At 44.6% G+C, this 19,638-nt stretch overlaps 1 protein-coding gene and 1 long non-coding RNA gene across 2 annotated transcripts in view; both read left to right on the forward strand.

Moving 5' to 3' along the window:
• LOC310687942 overlaps positions 1-19,638 on the forward strand; it is a 234,265-nt gene that overhangs the window by 93,689 nt on the left and 120,938 nt on the right. The gene's annotated exons all lie outside the window — the stretch shown is intronic.
• The window catches only part of ERGIC2 (ERGIC and golgi 2), a 33,943-nt gene that overhangs the window by 7,709 nt on the left and 6,596 nt on the right, over positions 1-19,638 (forward strand). The window contains exons 4-11 of the mRNA XM_083463737.1: positions 3,835-3,943; positions 7,710-7,756; positions 8,958-9,028; positions 9,729-9,769; positions 11,584-11,685; positions 12,841-12,936; positions 15,377-15,432; positions 18,860-18,958. Of these exons, the coding sequence (XP_083319863.1) occupies positions 3,835-3,943; positions 7,710-7,756; positions 8,958-9,028; positions 9,729-9,769; positions 11,584-11,685; positions 12,841-12,936; positions 15,377-15,432; positions 18,860-18,958 (621 nt within the window). The remainder of the gene's footprint in view (positions 1-3,834; positions 3,944-7,709; positions 7,757-8,957; positions 9,029-9,728; positions 9,770-11,583; positions 11,686-12,840; positions 12,937-15,376; positions 15,433-18,859; positions 18,959-19,638) is intronic.

The raw sequence follows: 19,638 nt of genomic DNA on the forward strand, positions 1-19,638 counted from the left end.
ACACACACACACACACACACACACACACGAGTGGTACCCCTCTGCCCCCCCACTTTGTACGCCCCTGTCTACCCCATGTTGACTAGAGTCAGAAGTTCTCATGACTCTCATTCTCTGGAGGACCCCTGATTTGGGTAAATAACCCTACAAATTTGGGTCAACACTCTTGGATGAAAAGGCTTTAAAGCCCTATACAGCCTAGGACCCTCGTACCTACGGGACCACCTCTCCTGGTATGTCCCACAGAGGACCTTACGGTCTTCAAACAAAAACATTTTGGAGGTCCCGGGCCACAGGGAGGTTAGGCTGGCCTCAACCAGAGCCAGGGCTTTTTCGGCCGCAGCTCCGATCTGGTGGAACGCTCTGTCACAAGAGACTAGGGCCCTGCGGGACTTGACATCTTTCCTCAGGGCCTGCAAGACAGAGCTGTTCCACCAGGCCTTTGGCCAGGACACAGCCTGACCCCCTCCTTTGGCAATCCTCACAGAACTCTAGCCCAATGGTTGCCATTAATCTGATTTGAACTGATTTTATAATGAACTGATTTTAGAATGATGTATTATTTTACTGTTGCTAGCCACTCTGAGCCTGGCTTCGGCTGGGGAGGGCAGGATATAAATATTTTTTTAAATTATTATTATTATTATTATTATTATACAGTAATGGTGTTTTAAATGTAGCACCTTAATGTAAAAAATGCTGCTTCCTCCAAGTGTTGTTGTTGGTAGCAGTGTTCAGAATGGCACAGGTCTTGGGTGGCTTGGAGGTTGATTGTCACTGACAAAGAGAATCGGGTCCAGAGGAATCTGACCAGAAGGGGGAAGGATTTAGAAGCCAAGTATGACGAGGACACGGGTGGCACTGTGGGTTAAACCACAGAGCCTAGGACTTGTCGATCAGAAGGTTGGCGGTTCGAATCCCCGCGACGGGGCGAGTGCCCATTGCTCAGTCCCTGCTCCTGCCAACCTAGCAGTTCAAAAGCACATCAAAGTGCAAGTAGATAAATAGGTACCCCTCCAGCGGGAAGGTCAACGGCGTTTCCATGCGCTGCTCTGGTTCGCCAGAAGCGGCTTAGTCATGCTGGCCACATGACCCAGAAGCTGTACGCCGGCTCCCTCGGCCAATAAAGCAAGATGAGCGCCACAACCTGAGTCAGTCACGACTGGACCTAACGGTCAGGGGTCCCTTTACTTTATGACGAGGAGTGGGTATGTTTAGCCCGGAGAAGAGGTGATTAAAGCGAGACATCATGATCTTCAGATATGCAGAAGGTGGAGCGGTCTTGTTCTCTGTTGTTCCAGAGGGAAGGAGAAAGACAAGAACAAATGGTTGGAAATTGCAGGGGAGCAGATCTTGGCTGAATATCAGGAGAAACCTCCTGTCAGGAAGCCAGATGTTTGACAGTGGGAGCAGGCCACCGTGGGGGATGGTTGCCTCTCTGTCGCTGGAGGAGTTGCAGCAGAGACACTGATCAGTCAGGGCTGCCAATATCTGCATCTTGCATTGTGCACAGAGGGTTAGGATAGATGACTTTCAGGGTGCGTTCCAATGCTTGCGATTCTCAGGCTTTCCTCCACCAGGGAGGAAACACAGAAAAGGACTAGCTGTGTGCAGAAAATACTTCAGTGTGGCCATGCGTGAAGGCCCTGTTTTTTGTGTACAGTGGTACCTTGGTACTCAAACAGCTTGGTTCCCAAGCAAATCGGCTCCCAAACTCCACAAACCCCGAAGTGAGTTTTCCGGTTTGCGAACGTTTTTCAGAAGCCGAATATCCAACGCAGTTTCCGTAGCTTCCAGTTGAGTGCAGGAAGCTCCTGCAGCCAATCAGAAGCCGAGCCTTGCTTTTCGAACAGTTTTGGGAGTTGAATTGACTCCAGGAATGGATTAAGTTCCTGTACAGGAATGACTTCATTGGCATGGCATATAGCATCTTGAAGGTAATCTGAGGTCCACTTTTTATGTTTAAATCCTTTACTCAGAAGTCAGCTTCAGTACCCACCTGGAATTATCCTGAAACTCACGGAGTTCAGCTCCTGTTTCTCCTTTAACCTCTTAGTGAATTCTGATTCCAAGGGTTGGATTCTGTTTTTTAATGCACTGATTGGAAAGACCAGCGACTCTAGCAAAAGGAGATAGTGCACTTGGGAACAGCCCCAAGGGATTTCCATGCCCAGGATAGAGAATCCAAATGGCACTCCGCCATTTAATAATGAATAAATGATTTGCCATTTGCTTCCCTTTCATCATATCTCAAAATCTACCACCTGAGACAGGTTTCCAAACCGTACCTGATGTTGGGGCTGGCCTTGATAAATAGCTAGTTGCTAATTCACCTACGTAGCAGTTTCTGGGATACAACTGAGGGGATTTGCCAGCGGCGTTAAATGAACAGAAACACTATTTGTGGCTGCCTTTTTCGCCCTCTTGCACAGGCAGGCTATGACTCCAAAGTCCCCAAATTATACCTCCCTCCCCACAGAATTTTGGGGGGTTGTGCCATAGGACTTGCTCCCCAAGAAGTGTGCACAGCCTTGGATTTCTTTTTGAACGATTAGCATTGTTACGTTTTGCTTGCCCGAATGATTACTCAGCCTTAATGAAAAGGCTCCTTTCTGAATACCTGAACTGAACACATTGTGCTACAGAGTGGCCTCTAGTCCTTTTCTGGTGCTTTTCATGTGTGCTCTTTGCTCATTAGGAGCAAAAAGAAAAAAGGTTGAGAATTTGCTTTTTAAAACCTGTAATTGGTACAAAAGGCATTCCTCCTCTCTCTTTTTTTGGCAGACCTTTTCCGGGTTTTTGCATTGCAAGAACTCATTGGGCTTCTTTTACTGAAGATGGTGTGCTCTTTCCTACCACAGATCAACCCCTTCACCCATTTTTATGATTTCTCAGATATAGAATTTGCAAGTTGTGTATTTGCGCTCGCAGGCTTCCCGTAATCGTTTGGTTGGCCACTGCGAGAAATTGGAACAGGATGCCTGGGCCAGATAGGCCTGTGCTCTGATTCAGCAAGGCTCTTTTTTGTTCTTGTTGCTTGTGTAGACCATTGCCTTTTAGGAATAACGATTGTGACATTCGCCTAAGCGCTCCCCTTCCATGTCCTGTGAGGGGCATCGTGAGAACTGATCAATCACACTGAAGAATGGGAAAGGGGAGATGAATTCGGGGACACAAGGTTGGGCAGCGTGTCTGGAGGTCCTGGGCTGCCTAGACAAGACCCTTCGTGGCCTCGCTGATGTGGGCCGAAGGAAAGCAGAGCAAGACATTTGGCACCAGCTTAGCTCCAAGAGTTGCCAGAAGGAAGCTTGCAAGGCGCCATCCGGCCGTCTTAGGATCTCCACTCTGGATTTGTGTAGGGTTTCTTCCTCCTGAAGATATCCCATAAGGCAGCAGAGGTGTAGGATCAGAGTTTTCTTTCTCCTAGATGGGCTACTTTCCCAGTTTTCCGAGGCCAGTCTGACTCTCATTTCCCTCGATGGCACATGCAGAAACTGTCTTCCTGACTGCTGGACCCACTGCTGGCTTCGTCTGCTCAATCCACCAGAGTCTGTATTTGCATGCAAGGGTCTCTCTCTCCTGGTTTAGTCGCCCAGTCGAAGCTGTTCTTGGGGTGTGGCTGCTGTCGCATGCGGACAGCTTCTAGGAGCAGAGTAATTTTTCCTGAGTTTGCATTACTGTCCTGAAGCAGAGTAGGGAGAAACTTTTCAAACTGCATCACTTAATATATTCATGTGTTTAGTAGAAAGTGTGTTCCACATTACCTTTTTTCTCCTTGCAAATTTAATGGCTATTGTATTTATGCTAGCTCTTTCTTTCTTTCTTTCTTCCCAGTTTCTTTAATAGCATTTACAACGATGGCTCTCTTAACCATAATGGAGTTTATGGTCTATCGAGACACCTGGATGAAATATGAATATGAAGTAGATAAAGATTTTACAAGGTAATTTTTCGCTCATTTGCTTTTCAAACCTGTGCGGATGGCATGCTGTTTTACGCTTCCTAAAAACATCTTGGCTGCCCTCAGGCAATAGCTTTCAGATTTCCCTTTGAATCCAGGGTGCCCTGGTAACAGCAACGCCCAGCTGCTTGAGAAGCTGAAAAACAAAATTATTACCTATCTCCTGGGGCAAGAAGAATTGAGGAGAGGAAGCATGGCATTTAGTCAGAGTCCAACAGATGTGACCAGTTACCTGGGGATAATTCATGTTATTCTGGCAGCACGAGAACCATTACTGTGTGGCTGAACTCCATGCCTTCTCAGTAATGTCTGTAGGAAGAAATCACATGACGATTGATTTGGTTACTTCTAATGTGAACGTTGTCCTTGAGCTTGTGATCAAATCCATCACCTAAGCCCATGAGGTTGCTGGTCACATCCTGTAGGAATTAATGTGCTTTCCTGCCTTTCAGAATCAGCTGCCATGCTGGTTGGGCACATAGTATTTAAAAGTCTGACACCATTGGATTTGCATGTTCTTGCAGTTATCCATTTGATGCTGGCCATGGTTAAGAGTGCAGGGACACGGGTGGCGCTGTGGGTTAAATCACAGAGCCTAGGACTTGCCGATCGGAAGGTCGGTGGTTTGAATCCCCGCGACGGGGGGAGCTCCTGTTGCCAACCTAGCAGTTCGAAAGCACGTCAAAGTGCAAGTAGATAAATAGGTACCGCTCTGGCGGAAAGGTAAACGGCGTTTCCGTGTGCTGCTCTGGTTCGCCAGAAGCAGCTTAGTCATGCTGGCCACATGACCCGGAAGCTGGACGCCAGCTCCCTCAGCCAATAAAGCGAGATGAGCGCCGCAACCCCAGAGTCAGCCACGACTGGACCTAATGGTCAGGGGTCCCTTTACCTTTATGGTTAAGAGTTAAAAATGGCCTGCAGGATTGTGCAGTCATTCCCCTCAAGGGTGAAGTCTCCTTTCCCTTTCCCACAAGACTTCATCTTTATTTACCTATTATTATTTTGATTGATTGATTGAATTTCTATACCGCCCTATACCCAGAGGTCTCAGGGTGGTTCACAGGACAAAATCAAAATATAAAACCAGTATATATCTCCTTTCCTCACAGAAGAGCTCAGGGCGGCTAACAACCATCCTTCAATAACCATCATTAAATAAATCATGCCCCTGCTCAACAATAATTTTGGGATAAAGTTGTAAAAAAAAGCTCAACAACTGTGGTCGGCCCTCATGCTTGTTCACTTCATCAGATCTGGCTCTCTTTGAAAAAAGTTTGGGCACCCCCAGTTTAAGGCTTCATTGGGGCCTATTTTGGGGAGTTTTCCACTTGGTAACCACTGGGGAAAGAGTCCTTTCAGTGGTGGCATCCTGGTTATAAAATTATCCCCCCCCCAACACTTTTCATGCCATTTTCAATCAGCTGAACACCTTTTCATTCCGTCCAGGGTTTTTAATCTGCTATAAGTCTGGGGCTCGCTATTTACCGTGATTTTTGAGCTGTTTGAAGCCCTGACTTCAATTCTTCTTTATGGCCCAACCCAAGTTCATCTTAACCACAGTTAATCTCAGCGCTATAACAGTGGTTAAAGCTTGCAACGAATTCGTAATCGATGGGAAGAGAGCATACAATCCGCGACTTGCTCCCAGTCTCTTAAACATGGCTGAGAAATAATAATAATATTCAGATCAGAGCATGTGTCTGCCTGCTGTGCATCGCTTTGGGGAGTCATCAGCGTCTTGCCTCTCTGTTTGAAGCTGATGTGATCTTAATGCTTTGGCAAATAATAGCTGTTGTGCATTTTGGCTCCTTGCTTTGTTGTCATGGAGATAATTGGCTGATGTCAGCAGCAGTCTAATGAGCAGGAGGTGCCTGGAAATTTTGAGATGCTGTACCCCTTGGTAAGAAGTCCCAGGTGAACTATCTTGTCATGTTTGACCAGTTAAATGTGGGGGCTCCTTCCTAAATCTGTTGAGTTGCTTCAACTTCCTGTTCCTTATATAAAAGAAAAAGAGTATTTTGAGTGTTTCTGCCTTTCCACCTTATCCGAGGCTCTGCATATCTTTCTCCAGAGCGATCTCGGCCCTGAATGGGAAGCCTGGACTTTGAAAGTCATCTAATCTTCCTTGCTGTATTATACTGTATTGTTTTAATTAGTGTTTTTATAGTTGTTTTGATTTTGTGTGGAGTGCCCTACCTGGGTGGATGGAGCAGCCAAGTAATTTCGTTGTCCCCGAGAGGGGGCAATGACAATAAAGATATTATTATTATTATTATTATTATTATTATTATTATTATTATTATTATTATTATTTTCCTTCCAACCTTTTAAGAAGCACTGTGATAGTTCACAGTATTACGCACACGGAAGTCACTGAATGTAGGTACTTTTGTAGGAGTTTCTTCCGATTTCTTCAGACGGGTCTGTTCAACTCGCAGATACAACCACTTTTATCTGGTGCTGATTTGTACGTAGAGACGTTACGTCTTGCTTTAAATAGAAATGCAATCTTGGTTCCTTTCCTTACTTCCTCTTGTGGGTGTGAACGCAAGCAGAAGTGAAGCAAATTATAAGCATTCCCGTTCAGATAGCTTAATTGAGGCTTTCTGCGAGAAGAAATGCTTTGCCAAGGTGAGATTTTGCAGTAGTCATTGGCCTCGAGTACAAAATGATCGGCATTTTAACTGGACATAGATAGAGCACCAAGCAGAATGTTCTTTACTCGGGATCCACAAACAGCAATTTGAAAGAGGAGCAGGAATACAATACTTTGCGGTCATGAGATGTTCACTGCACTTCTGGGGCAGCAGTCATGTGAGAGATAGCCCAAACATAATTATTTGAATCCTACAAACTGTGATTTGGGAGATTAGGGACTTAGCTCATGGTTTCCATGCAGCGTTATGTGCAAACTGAGGAAGGCCAAATATGCAAGAAGTGAAGTTACAGGGAACCAGGCAGAGGGCCTTCTCGGTGGTGGCGCCTGCCCTGTGGAATGCCCTCCCATCAGATGTCAAAGAAATCTGAAGGCAGCCCTATTTAAGGACGTTTTTAATGACTGATGTTTTAATGTATTTTTAATCTTTTGTCGGAAACCTCCCAGAGTGGCTGGGGAAACCCAGCCAGATGGGCTGGGTATAAATTATTATTATTTTTATTTTATTTTATTTTATTTTATTTTATTTTATTTTATTTTATTTTATTTTATTTTATTTTATTTTATTTTATTTTATTTTATTTTATTTTATTTTATTTTATTTTATTTTATTTTATTTTATTTTATTTTATTGTTCCAGAAGTTAAGAGGTGACACCCACCATTCTTTTGCAATGTGGCAAATGCCTCTCTAAATCTGCCTTTAGCCTTCTGGCTCAGAATTCACGGTATACACTCGTAGTTCAGATACAAATGATCTGCTGTCTCTTATGAAGCTTGTGAGCCACTGTATGCCATAGGAATTACAGTTGTACCTTGGATCCCAAACGCCTTGAGAGTCAAATATTCTGGCTCCCGAACACCACCGAGTGAGTGTTCCAGTTTGCGAACATTCTTTGGAACCCGAACGTCCGACACGGCTTCCGATTGCGTGCAGGAAGCTTCTGCAGCCAATCGGAAGCCCCGCCTTTGTGTCGAACGTTTTCAGAAGTTGAACGGATTCCGTTCAACAACCAAGGTATGACTGTATTCTACAGCAATCTCACGTAGCTTTAGTGAAATTGACATGCTGTGTCTTCTTTTTCCCCCCTAGCAAATTAAGAATCAATATAGACATTACTGTCGCAATGAAGTGTCAGTGTAAGTATTCTAATGCAATGCTGTTAATTTTTTCAGTTTGAAATTACTGTTTTTGTTACAGTAATAGGAGGGCACTATCTATTACCCACAAAAACAAGAGTTGATGCCAAAAAATTGTGTCCCCGGGACTGTGTGATCATTTACCTCATGGCACGGGGATGTTAATTTTAGCAATAATTTCTTTTTTAAATACACACACACATATTTTTTTTCCTTTTTCCTTTTTATTCAGTAGTAATCCAAAAGAAGTGATGTTGAAAATATAATAAATGATAATAATGGAAATATATTATATATAGCTTTCTTGATCTACATAATAATATCTGTAAAGTTTTACTGGAATGGATTATAATAAAATGTGTGGATTTACATTTTCTAGTACTTTATTACACTACCCCATTTTTCTATAAAACAAACTTAATGTGGTAAATCTGCTCAGAGCAAGTGCTTTCCATATTTCTAAGTGCAGACATTCTTTAATTCACAAAGTAAACCTGATTTTTCTGATTTTTCTCTGGTATAAATCCTCATTTACTAATGCTCTGGACTAAGTTCAACTTTGCTAAGCTGGATGAGCTTTGCATCACATAAAACTTTAGATAATAAGACATTTGTGGGTTTTTTTCTGTTGCCTCTAACGATTATGTTTTTTACTTGGAAGAGGGAAAGGGGAAATAATCAACCCACTTCTGTCTTTAGGGGGGGGGGAGCATTCATTCTTTTCTTACTGTAAGAAAAAGAAAAATAGAATTGCACATTGGAGCTAATATAAAGCAAAATGAGCTGAAATAATGCCCATATACTTTGCGGCAGCCTTCTCCTGAACTAAGGCATTGTAAAATTTGTTTGTCCTTTTTTACTTATCAGACGTGCTGACAGCAGTCTGCAGCAACAAACCACGCAAGGCTTTGCTGTCATGGAAGGACTGTGACATTTCCAAAGTCCTCATTAGGAAGAAACGGGTCACTTAAGGTGCTGCAATTGGGCGGCTCAAAAAACTCACCATTGCACAATCTTTTTTCACGTGTGCGGCGCCAAAGGTCGCTGTGACAAACTGAGATCTCCTTAAGAGGCAGAAGGAAGAAAACACGACATTTTTCAAGACAAACCGTTAGAAAAAGAGCAGTTAGATATGCCAGTTTTACAGGCCTGTTTTTATTCTTACCTGTCTGCCTTAACATTTGAACTTTTTTTGCGACAGATATCGGGGCCGACGTTCTAGATCTGGCAGAAACAATGGTATCCTCTGCGGATGGATTAGTTTACGAGCCAGTAAGTTCGCTCCATTCCATTCATAAATGTAGAATCTATTCATAAATGTACATTCTATTCAAAGGTAGAGGGGCATAGAAAACTACTTTTCATTTTAATGAGCCTAGGCAAAGATCCACAGTTTGAAGAGGCCCTGTGCACAAGGTTTAGGTGTGTAAAACAAGATGGATGAACCTTAGAGAATGTGCAGGGTTCCCCCTGCTATCCTTGGACTACAACTCCCATGATCCCTAGCTAGCAGGACCAGTGGTCAGGGATGATGGGCATTGTAGTCCAACGACAGCGAGGGACTTGAGTTTAAGAAACACTGCCTTACCAAGTACCATAAAAGTCCCTGTTCCAAGGATATTGTAGTCCAGATTTTAGACTGGGGGGTGGGGGAGGTGAGGAATGCCAAGAATAGCAAGGCTTGAAGGCAAGTTCATGCATTAACATAAGCTTAGTTTAATTTGAGGATTAATCATTGCTGTGGGGCTGAACATTTTCCATTTCTTAATTTTTATTTTTTTTTAATTCATAAAATCTAGTAATGTGAGGGATACAAAACCAGTTTCAAATCTGTGACTATCTCTTTTTAAATCTTTCTTGTTGCTGTTTGAAAATTAAGATATTTACACGGCGTGTGAAATTAACACAGCATTCTTTAATTTTTGCTTGGTTTACAGAACGCTTTACTGAATGTTGAACTTTTCCTTTGCAGGTAATATTTGAACTCAGTCCTTTGCAAAGAGAGTGGCAAAGGTAAGAAATAATACAGGTGCAATACAGTGCATGTAAGCAGGCCGAATAAGGGTGGGTGTTTAAATTTGACACACACAGTTTCCACTTAAAACTAAGAAATAAAAATAAACAGCTAATGGCTCACAATGCCCTTAGGGGCCTTCTGCAGTTCAAGTCCATTTGCTGTGTAATTTCTGCAAATGGAGCTGGCTGCAGTCGTCATAGATCGATCTACTGCCTGGTTGGGAAAACCTGCGTCCCTCCGGATTTTGCTGGGCAGTAACTCCCATGCTCCTTGACCCGTGGCTGCGATGACTGGGGCTGATGGGACTTGGAGTCCTGCAACATATTTGGGGTCAAAGGTCTCTCATCCCTGGACTACTGCAGCGCATTGTTTGTGGGGCTGCCTTTCAAAAACAGCTCGGAAACTTGGCTTAGTTCAGTAGACAGCTGTGGACTGGAACCAGTCTGGTGGAGCGCATCCCACTGGTTCTTAAGCAGCTGTACTGGCTACCAGTTTGCATCAGAGCACAATACAAAGTGCTGGTCTCCAATCCCCCGGTTCCTTGGCCTCCATCTGTTTTGGAAGAGTGTGCCTTTGGGGGTGAGGTCAAGCTGTTGGAAGGTTGCAGCGCCTTCTGTGGCTGTAGAGACAGATACAGGAGAGACATGTTTTGCTGCAGCTGGGTTCAGATGAAGGCGTCCAGTTGTGCCACTGCAGATGCACCACTGCGTTTCTTCTCTCTGCGCTCCTCCCAGTGATCATTTTGACTTGACTTGACTGCCTGCCTCCAGGCACTGAGTTTTTTAGGCGCTCCCTTGCTCCTGCATTAACATACAGTGGTGCTGAGACCGTCTTTGCACGGTGCTGTGCCATATGGGACTCAAGTCTGGGAATCATCCAAAACTGGGCGAAGGGATATTGTGTCAGCAAAAACTATGCTGGCGTAGCCCCACGCCACACTGCTTTGGGGATGAGCGGGCTGGAACACGACCCTCTTAAAGGTAAAGGGACCCCTGACCACTAGGTCCAGTCGTGACCGACTCTGGGGTTGCGGCGCTCATCTCACTTTATTGGCGGGGGAGCTGGCGTACAGCTTCCGGGTCATGTGGCCAGCATGACTGACTAAGCCACTTCTGGTGAACCAGAGCAGCGCACGGAAACACCGTTTACCTTCCTGCCGGAGCGGTACCTATTTATCTACTTGCACTTTGACGTGCAAAGTAGAGAGGCTTTTTTGAGACTGGGTGGAGAGAGAAAGCTGCCTTCTGCTCATACAGGGAGGGAAAGAAGTATTTGATCCCCTGCTAAGTTTGCCCGTTTGCCCTCTGACGAAAAAATGACCAGTCCGTAATTTTAATGGTAGGTTAATTGTAGCTGCGAGAGACAGAATAACAACAGGAAAAACCCCCAGAACCCCAGAAGACAAAAGTCAGAGATTCTGTCTCTCACAGCTACAATAAACGTCCCATTAAAATTACGGACTGGTCATTTCTTTGTCAGAGGGAAAATTTAGCAGGGGGTCAAATACTTCTTTCCCTCACTGTATGACATTTGGGTGCAACTTTAAAGGTTTTTTCCCTGTCTCAAATTGTTGTCGCTCGCAGATAAGAGTAGCCAGTATCTTGTGCGTGTTTGTGTATAGATGACTAAATCCTGTACAGCTTTATTGTGTCCATGTCACACATGGAGTGGGGAACCTGTTGTCCTCCAGATGTGCTTGGGCTCAAGGATGATGTGTGCTGGGCATCAAATAACATCTGGAAGGCCATGGGTTTCCCAACCCTGCTTTTACGCGGCTGAATTCTTTCTCCGTTATCCATCTGAATTGCAGGATGCTGCAGATAATTCAGAGCAGGCTGCAGGAAGAACACTCCCTCCAAGACATAATATTTAAAAGTGCTCTAAAAAGTGCCTCGACGGCACTACCACCAAGGTAAACGTTTGCGGTTCGCAGTTCATCCTTTGCTTCAAGCATTTACTATATTCAGGGGAATTAAAAATAATAACAATTGCCGTATTTTTTGCTCCATAGGGCGCACCGGACCATAGGGTGCACCTAGTTTTTAGGGGGGGGGAATCAAGAAAAAAAATATTATTTCCCCCCCCCCCCAGCCCCAAAGAGCAGCGTACAGGCTGCCTGCAGCCTCTCCCTGCCGGAGGGGTTGCGCGCGGCTATGGCACAAGCCAAGGCAGCCAGCGGGATGGATCCCGCTCGCTGTTTTGGCTTCCTCTTTAGCCCCACGCAACCTCTCCCTGCCGGGAGAGGCTGCGTGGGGCTAAAGAAGCCATAGCCACGTGCAGCCTCTCCCTGCTGGAGGGGCTGTGCGCGGCTATCCCTGAAGCCTGGAGAGCGAGAGGGGTCAGTGCGCACCAATGCCTCTCGCTCTCCAGGCTTCAGCGAAAGCAACGTGAAGCCTTTGGAGCACGGAGGGAGTGCTCCCTCTGCGCTTCAGAGGCTTAGCGTTGCTATTGCTCAAGCCAAGGAGTCTGCTTTCGCCCCATAGGACGCACACACCTTTCCCCTCAATTTTTGGAGGGGAAAAAGTGAGTCCTATAGAGCGAAAAATATGGTATATACATGTGGTCTTATGCGTGTTTCTTCAGAGGTAAATGCCATTGCCCTCAAGGTGTGTTTAAGATCGTCATACTGATCTGCAGGTTACTCACTTCTATAGTCTCCTCCCCACAGAAAACAATGCTACGCTTGCTCATCAGCAAGTTCCAGTGAAACTAATGGCTCTTAAATGCGTTTTTTGAGGAACTTAAGGGGCAAGGAAAGGGAGTGATTTGACAGTTCTGACATGCATTCCAAAATAGCTCAGGCCTGTAAGGACATTCTTCCTGGATGTTGCCCTTGTTAGCGCTGTGTCTCTTTTTGCTTCTGAAATCAAGCATGCCCTTTCCTTTCTTCCTGTCATAGGCTGAAGTCAACAATGACTTCTGGGCTTCTGAGGAGCTCAACTTTTGGCTTCTTCTGCTGTTTGTTTGCCCAGTTCTGCAAATAGCGTAACTGGTGACACAGAAATGCCCGCGGTGCGTGAAAAGTAACGCTATCCGTGGCTGTAACTCGTTTTCCTTCTTCCATCAGGGAGGACAAGTCATTCCAACCTCCAGATGCCTGCAGAATTCACGGGCAGCTGTATGTTAATAAAGTCGCAGGGAACTTTCACATAACTGTGGGCAAGTATGTTCATTTCATTTACTGAAAACACTACAAACCAACTCCTCCCTCCGTTATCGGCATGTTGGGGGCTTCACTTTATGATGGACAGATCAGCAGTGAGATCATACGCATGTCTACCTTGAAGCAAATTCATAGAATCATAGATTTTTTAGACTTGGACCACGAGCTATGATTGTGTCCTTCCTCATTTTGTCCAGCCCCTCAATGCAAGAATCTTTCGCCCAACGTGGGGCTCAAATCCATGACCCTGAGGTGATTCCCATCCCCTTTTTTTATAACACTGCTTTTGATTTTTTTTAAAAGCCCTTTGGGATTTTTCTCCTCTCAAGATTAAACGTTTTGAATATCTCCCTCTACCTGTGAACCCCTTGGGATGGGAGTCAGCAAACTGGTCCTGCTTGCGAAAACATGGGCAAGGACTTCACTAGCACTACAGGACACCCCCCCCCAAAAAAAAAATTGGCTCGGTGGGGTCTGGAAAACCTCCAGAACAGTACGCCGTGGGGAGTGGATCATTCTGTTGGGCAAGCTGACAGAACGACTGCCAAAGTGCTATGCTGATTTCCTAACTTTCTGTTTAACCTGTCACCAAGGAATCTTAAGTCACATGCTTGTTCTTTTTCTCAGACCTTTAGCGTTAGGGTTGTATCCAGTGGTTGTGTTGGCAGAGGGCAGCTCAGGCAACTGATATAATAATAATATTATACCTCGCCCATCTGGCTGGGTTTCCCCAGCCACTCTGGGCGGTTTAAAGGTAAAGGTAAAGGGACCCCTGACCATTAGGTCCAGTCGTGACCGACTCTGGGGTTGCGGCGCTCATCTTGCTTTACTGGCCAAGGGAGTCGGCGTACAGCTTCCGAGTCATGTGGCCAGCATGACTAAGCCGCTTCTGGCTAACCAGAGCAGCGCACAGAAACGCTGTTTACCTTCCCGCCAGTTTATCTACTTGCACTTTGACGTGCTTTCGAACTGCTAGGTTGGCAGGAGCAGGGACCGAGCAACGGGAGCTCACCCCGTCGCCGGGATTCGAACCACTGACCTTCTGATCGGCAGGCCCTAGGCTCTGTGGTTTAACCCACAACGGCACCACATTAAAAATTGTAAAACATTAGTCAATAAAAATTTCCCCATACAGGGATGCCTTCAGATGTCTTCTAAAAGTCAGGTAGTTGTTTATTTCCTTGACATCTGATGGGATCTCTCCTTCAGACCCTGTGCACGGTGTGGGCTGTGCCATATGAGGCTCAAGTTTGTGAATCACCGGAAATTGGGCAAAGGGATATTGCATCAGCAAGAACTCTGCTGGTGTGGCCCCACACAACACAACCCTCCCTGTTTTGGGGATGGGTGGGCAGGGACATGACCCTCCGGAGAGGGCTTCAGCCCAGTATACCTGAAGGAGCATCTCCACCCCCATCGTTCTGCCCGGACGCTGAGGTCCAGCACTGAGGGCCTTCTGGCGGTTCCCTCATTGCGAGAAGCAAAGCTATAGGGAACCAGGCAGAGGGCCTTCTCGGTAGTGGTACCCGCCCTGTGGAACGCCCTACCATCAGAGAGCCAGTGTGGTGTAGTGGTTAAGAGCGGTAGTCTCGTAATCTGGTGAACCAGGTTCGCTTCCCCGCTCCTCCACCTGCAGCTGCTGGGTGACCTTGGGCTAGTCACACTTCTTTGAAGTCTCTCAGCCCCACTCACCTCACAGAGTGTTTGTTGTGGGGGAGGAAGGGAAAGGAGAATGTTAGCCGCTTTGAGACTCCTTCGGGTAGTGATAAAGCGGGATATCAAATCCAAACTCTTTGTCAAAGAGATAAACATCTTAAGGCAGCCTTGTTCAGGGAAGTTTTTAATGTGTGATATCTTAGTGTATTTTTGTTTTTTTGTGGAAGCCGCCCAGAGTGGCTGGGGAAACCCAGCCAGATGGGCAGGGTACAAATATATTATTTATTATTATTATTATTAATTTTGACACTGGGTAGAGAGAGAAAAAGCTGCATTCAGCTCATGCGGCTTTAAAGGGTTTTTTTCTGTCTCAAGTTTTGGTTGCTCACGATTAAGAGTAGCCAGTATGCAGTATGTCCACTAACAAGCCAGGCACAGTGAAGATTTCATTTACCAGATTCCTAAAATGCTTACACTGAATTACATTGATGGCATCTGTCAGCAGTTTTGCCATGCATTTGAATGCTAGACAAAACTGCCTTGGCCCCAGAACATAGACTTATTTCAGGGCTCCACTGAGCAATGTTAGGTCTTTGGTTGCCTGCTGCTCTTCTGTATACACCAGGGGTAGCCATTCTCACGATCTCCAGGTGTGCTGTCTCCAAATGGCTGTGTCCCCTTGTAAGTGGTGCTTTGCTCTGCCTATTGAAGTTTGTCCTTCTTATCGCATCCTTTTGATTCTGAAACTTTGTTCCCTCCCCCCTCTTTTTCTCTCTTTCCTTAGGGCAATTCCACACCCAAGAGGCCATGCGCACTTGGCAGCCCTTGTGAGCCATGAATGTGAGTCCCTTTTGTGATCTTGCGTGCATAGATTGTTAGTTATGAGATGTTTCGGGCAAATACGTCTGGAAGAAAAACGTTTTGAAATATTCCATCTGTGATGTGGCACATTCAAAGAGCTCTGCCCGCTTCTTTCAGACCAGTTCAGACCTACCGCTGACACCAGGTTTTGTGGAACAGACATAGTGGTACCTTGGTTCCCAAACTTAATCCGTTCCAGAAGTCCGTTCCAAAACCAAGGCGCGCTTTCCCATAGAAAGTAATGCAAAATGGATTAATCCGTTCCAGACTTTTAAAAACAACCCCTAAAACAGCAATTTAACATGAATTTTACTATCCAACGAGACCATTGATCCATAAAATGAAAGCAATAAACAATGGACCGCAGTCACACAATCAGTAGCTGAACTGGGTTCCACTCAGTGACAGAAACAAAACAAAAAAGCCACAAAAATGCAAAATAAATAGCAAAAATAGAGAGACCTCAGCGTAACACTCAAAACAGAAGTGTGGCACTCAAACCAGAGCACGTTCGGCTTCCAAAAACAGTTCGCAAACCAGAACACTTCCGGATTTGCAGTGTTTGGGTTCCAAGTTGTTTGAGTACCAAGGCGTTTGAGATCCAAGGTACCACTGTATTGGCTTGGGGGGGGTCATTGTGTATGATGATGAACACCTCTCCCTCCCTTCTTTCATGGATAAATCTGTCCCTTGCCCACTCCCTACCCAACTTCTTCTTATTTTAAAATTAATTTTACATTAATAACAATCCAATGGAGGCCACATTAATACAATGCCAAATCATATCAAATCACAATACAATCAAAGGAGCCAATTAAACAGTTCCGAATTAAACATTTTTGGATGGCTTCCTGTGTTCCGGCTATCAGGAGTTGATGTTATTTCTTGATCTTGCGCCAATTTTCTTAATCCAAGTTCCACAATTCCGATCTTAATCCTTTGTTCTAGCAGCCACTGATGTGATGACTTTCGATCGTATTTAATAAATCCAAATCCATTAACTTGCAGAGGGGATTTATATCCTGTAGCTGTGTGAAATACCGTATTTTTTGCTCTATAAGACTCACTTTTTCCCTCCCCAAAAGTAAGGGGAAACGTGTGTGCGTCTTATGGAGCAAATACAGGTTGCACAGCTATCCCAGAAGCCAGAACATCAAGAGGGATCACTGTGCATCTTCATGCGTCTTATGGTCCAGTGTGTCTTATAGAGCGAAAAATACGGTATTTGTTTACCTTCTTCATTTCTTTCATGTTGTGATCAGTCAATTTTATTCAACATGGCCCCTCCTTCGAAAGCTCATTTTGTCACAGCTTCATTTTGCCTCTCTGAGACCGAAAGCAGAAAGAAGTCAGGCCGCGACTTATGGCTTACTTTCAGTGTTTATCTCCTTGTTTCTTCTAATGAGCTGGCGTCTCACCAAAGCCATCATAAATCAGAACTAGAGCTCTCTTTAGCTGGCAATGTTACAAATCATCCCAGTATTTCACAGAGTCTATTCTTTCAAGCACTCCGTAAGGAAAATTGTAAGTTCTTGTTGAATCCCTCTTGCATTCCATATATGGTTGTAATCAATTAGTAATTTCCTTCCATTAATAATTCCCCTACCCAACTTCCATCTTCTGTGTGGTCATTGGCATTCAGATTAAAATGAAACCAGGTGAACCCCTTTACCTGTTTTAATAACAGCGATCCATAAGATTGAAATTTTGTAAGGGGAACAAGAGGGATCTGTGGGTGGAAAGACCTGGTTATTATTATTTATTTATTGTTATTTATTAAGTTATTATTTATTGAGTTTATGTGCTGCCCTATACCCAGAGGTCTCAGGGCAGTTCACAGAATAAAACTGAAATATAAAACCACAAAATATATACAGTGGTGCCTTGGTTTACGAACTTACTCTGTTCCAGAAGTCCATTCTTAAACCAAAACCCTTCTTAAACTGAGGCACGCTTTCCCTAATGAGGCCTCCCGCTGCTGGTGCCCTTCCACCATTCGGATTCCATTCTAAGACCGAGGTAAAGTTTGCAAACTGGGACACTACTTCCGGTTTTGTGGAGTTAGTAAACCAAATGGTTTGTAAACATTTGGTTTACTTAAACATTTGGTTTTCGTAAACATTTGGTTTTCTTAAACCCAGGTCTACTGTAATGCAAATAAAAACAGCAACCCAATAAACACCCCCCCAGAAAAGAGTCACATTTTAAAAGGACATAGGATGTCAATAAGATCAACCAAAGGCCTGGTTAAAAATGAACGTTTTTGCCTGGTGCCTAAAGGTGTACAATGAAGGCGCCAGGCAAAATTCCCTGGGGAGAGCATTCCACAGACGGGGAGCCACTGCAGAGAAGGCCCCGTTCTTGTGTTGCCACCCTCCGGACCTCTCGAGGAGGAAGCACACAAAGAAGGGCCTCAGAAGATGATCTCAGGCTCCAGGTGGGTTCTTATGGGAAGAGGCGGTTCTTGGGGTATTGCGGTCCTGAGCCATTTAAGGCTTTATAGGTCAAAACCAGCACTTTGAATTGGACCCGGAAACTAATTGGTAGCCAGTGCAGTTGGACCAGGATCGGTGTAATATGCTCAAACTGTGAGCAACCTGGCCACTGAATTCTGCACCAGCCGAAGTTTCTGAACCATCTTCAGAGGCAGCCCTACGTATAACGCATTGCAGTAATCTAACCTTGAGGTTCCCAGAGCATAGACAACAGTAGTTAGACTATCCCAGCCCAGGTAGGGGCGTAGCTGGGTCAACAGCCAAAGCTGATGGAAGGCACTCTGGGCCACTGAGGCCACCTGAGCCTTGAGCGACAACAGAGGATCCAGGAGGACCCCAAGCTATGAACCTGCTCCTTCAGAGGAAGTGTAATCCCATCAAGAGCAGGCGATCTCCCACCCATCTGGTCTAGGGAACCACCCCCTAACAGCGCCTCAGTTCTATCTGGACTGAGCTTCAGTGTGTTGGCTCTCATCCACGGTTTCAGACTGAACTGAGCCATATAATATTCTGAAACACAATGACTGCCATGTTGTTTAGTTGTTCTTTATTTGAGCATCCTGCTTACGGTAAGTCTGTGACAAATCCTTTCTTTCCTTATAAGCAGTCTGACGTTAGCGTAAATATTTGCATCCATTTTTGCATTCTGGAAGACTGCACATGCTTGAGCTCTGTGTTTTGACTCCAGGTTCGTTGCTTTGTGCGGGGCTTTGGGGGTTTAAAGAAACCTTTTTAAAATATGCTTTTAAAAGGTAGTTAGACGGCTTACTTGCTTGAAGTTAGCTGTTAGAAGTTGTTTGGCTTAGAGTGAAATTCTCAGGGACTGCATAACTTGAAACAGAACGACCGGTATTGGGGGAAGCTAAGCAGCGCTGCTAACTCTGCGGCTTTTGTTCTGTTCTGTTTTTCAGCGTACAACTTCTCCCACAGGATAGATCACTTGTCTTTTGGGGAGCTCATCACGGGGGTTATCAATCCTTTAGATGGCACTGAAAAGATTGCATCAGATCGTAAGTGTCACTCACCTCACAGAAAAGTATCTTTCATGTTGTTCTATTTTTAGCAATGTCTTCTTACATTATTTATGTTCCCCGAATTCTTAGTAGAATGTGATTTTTTTGGAGGGGAGGGGGTATCTTCCTCAGTTGTATGGGCTGTAAACTGCCCTGAATAATATTGAAAGGCAGGTTTAAAAAGTAAAAAAAAGTTCCGTTCAACCTTACTTTACAGTTTTTATTTCCTACTGCAAGCTTGATTTTCTTGCCTATCTTTCAGTCGTTAAAAATCCATCTTCACTTAAACTTTAACAGTACAATTTTGACACTTATGTATGAGGTTGTGTTTTTTTTATCCCATTCAAAGAAGCCCTACAATGCAAGTATTATAATTTTGTATAAAGACTAACGTGTATTTAAATTCTGGGTGAGCCTTTTACTGATTCAGAAGTATATTTTGTGTGTGTGTGTGTGTGAGAGAGAGAGAGAGAGAGAGAGAGAGAGAGAGAGAGAGAGATACAAAAAAACCACACATATAAATTTATTTAGCAAATAACCCAATACTTTTAATCATGATGGGTTTAGGCCAGTGGTTCCCACCTAATCTCTAAAATCCTGATCCCCCCCACCCGTGAAATATAATTCTTATTATTCAAAAAGTGAACTCCTTTTCACATGGAGGAAGGCCATTAACT

This window comes from Podarcis liolepis (genome assembly GCF_965112155.1).
Source record: "Podarcis liolepis genome assembly, chromosome: 10".
Lineage (NCBI taxonomy): Eukaryota > Metazoa > Chordata > Lepidosauria > Squamata > Lacertidae > Podarcis > Podarcis liolepis.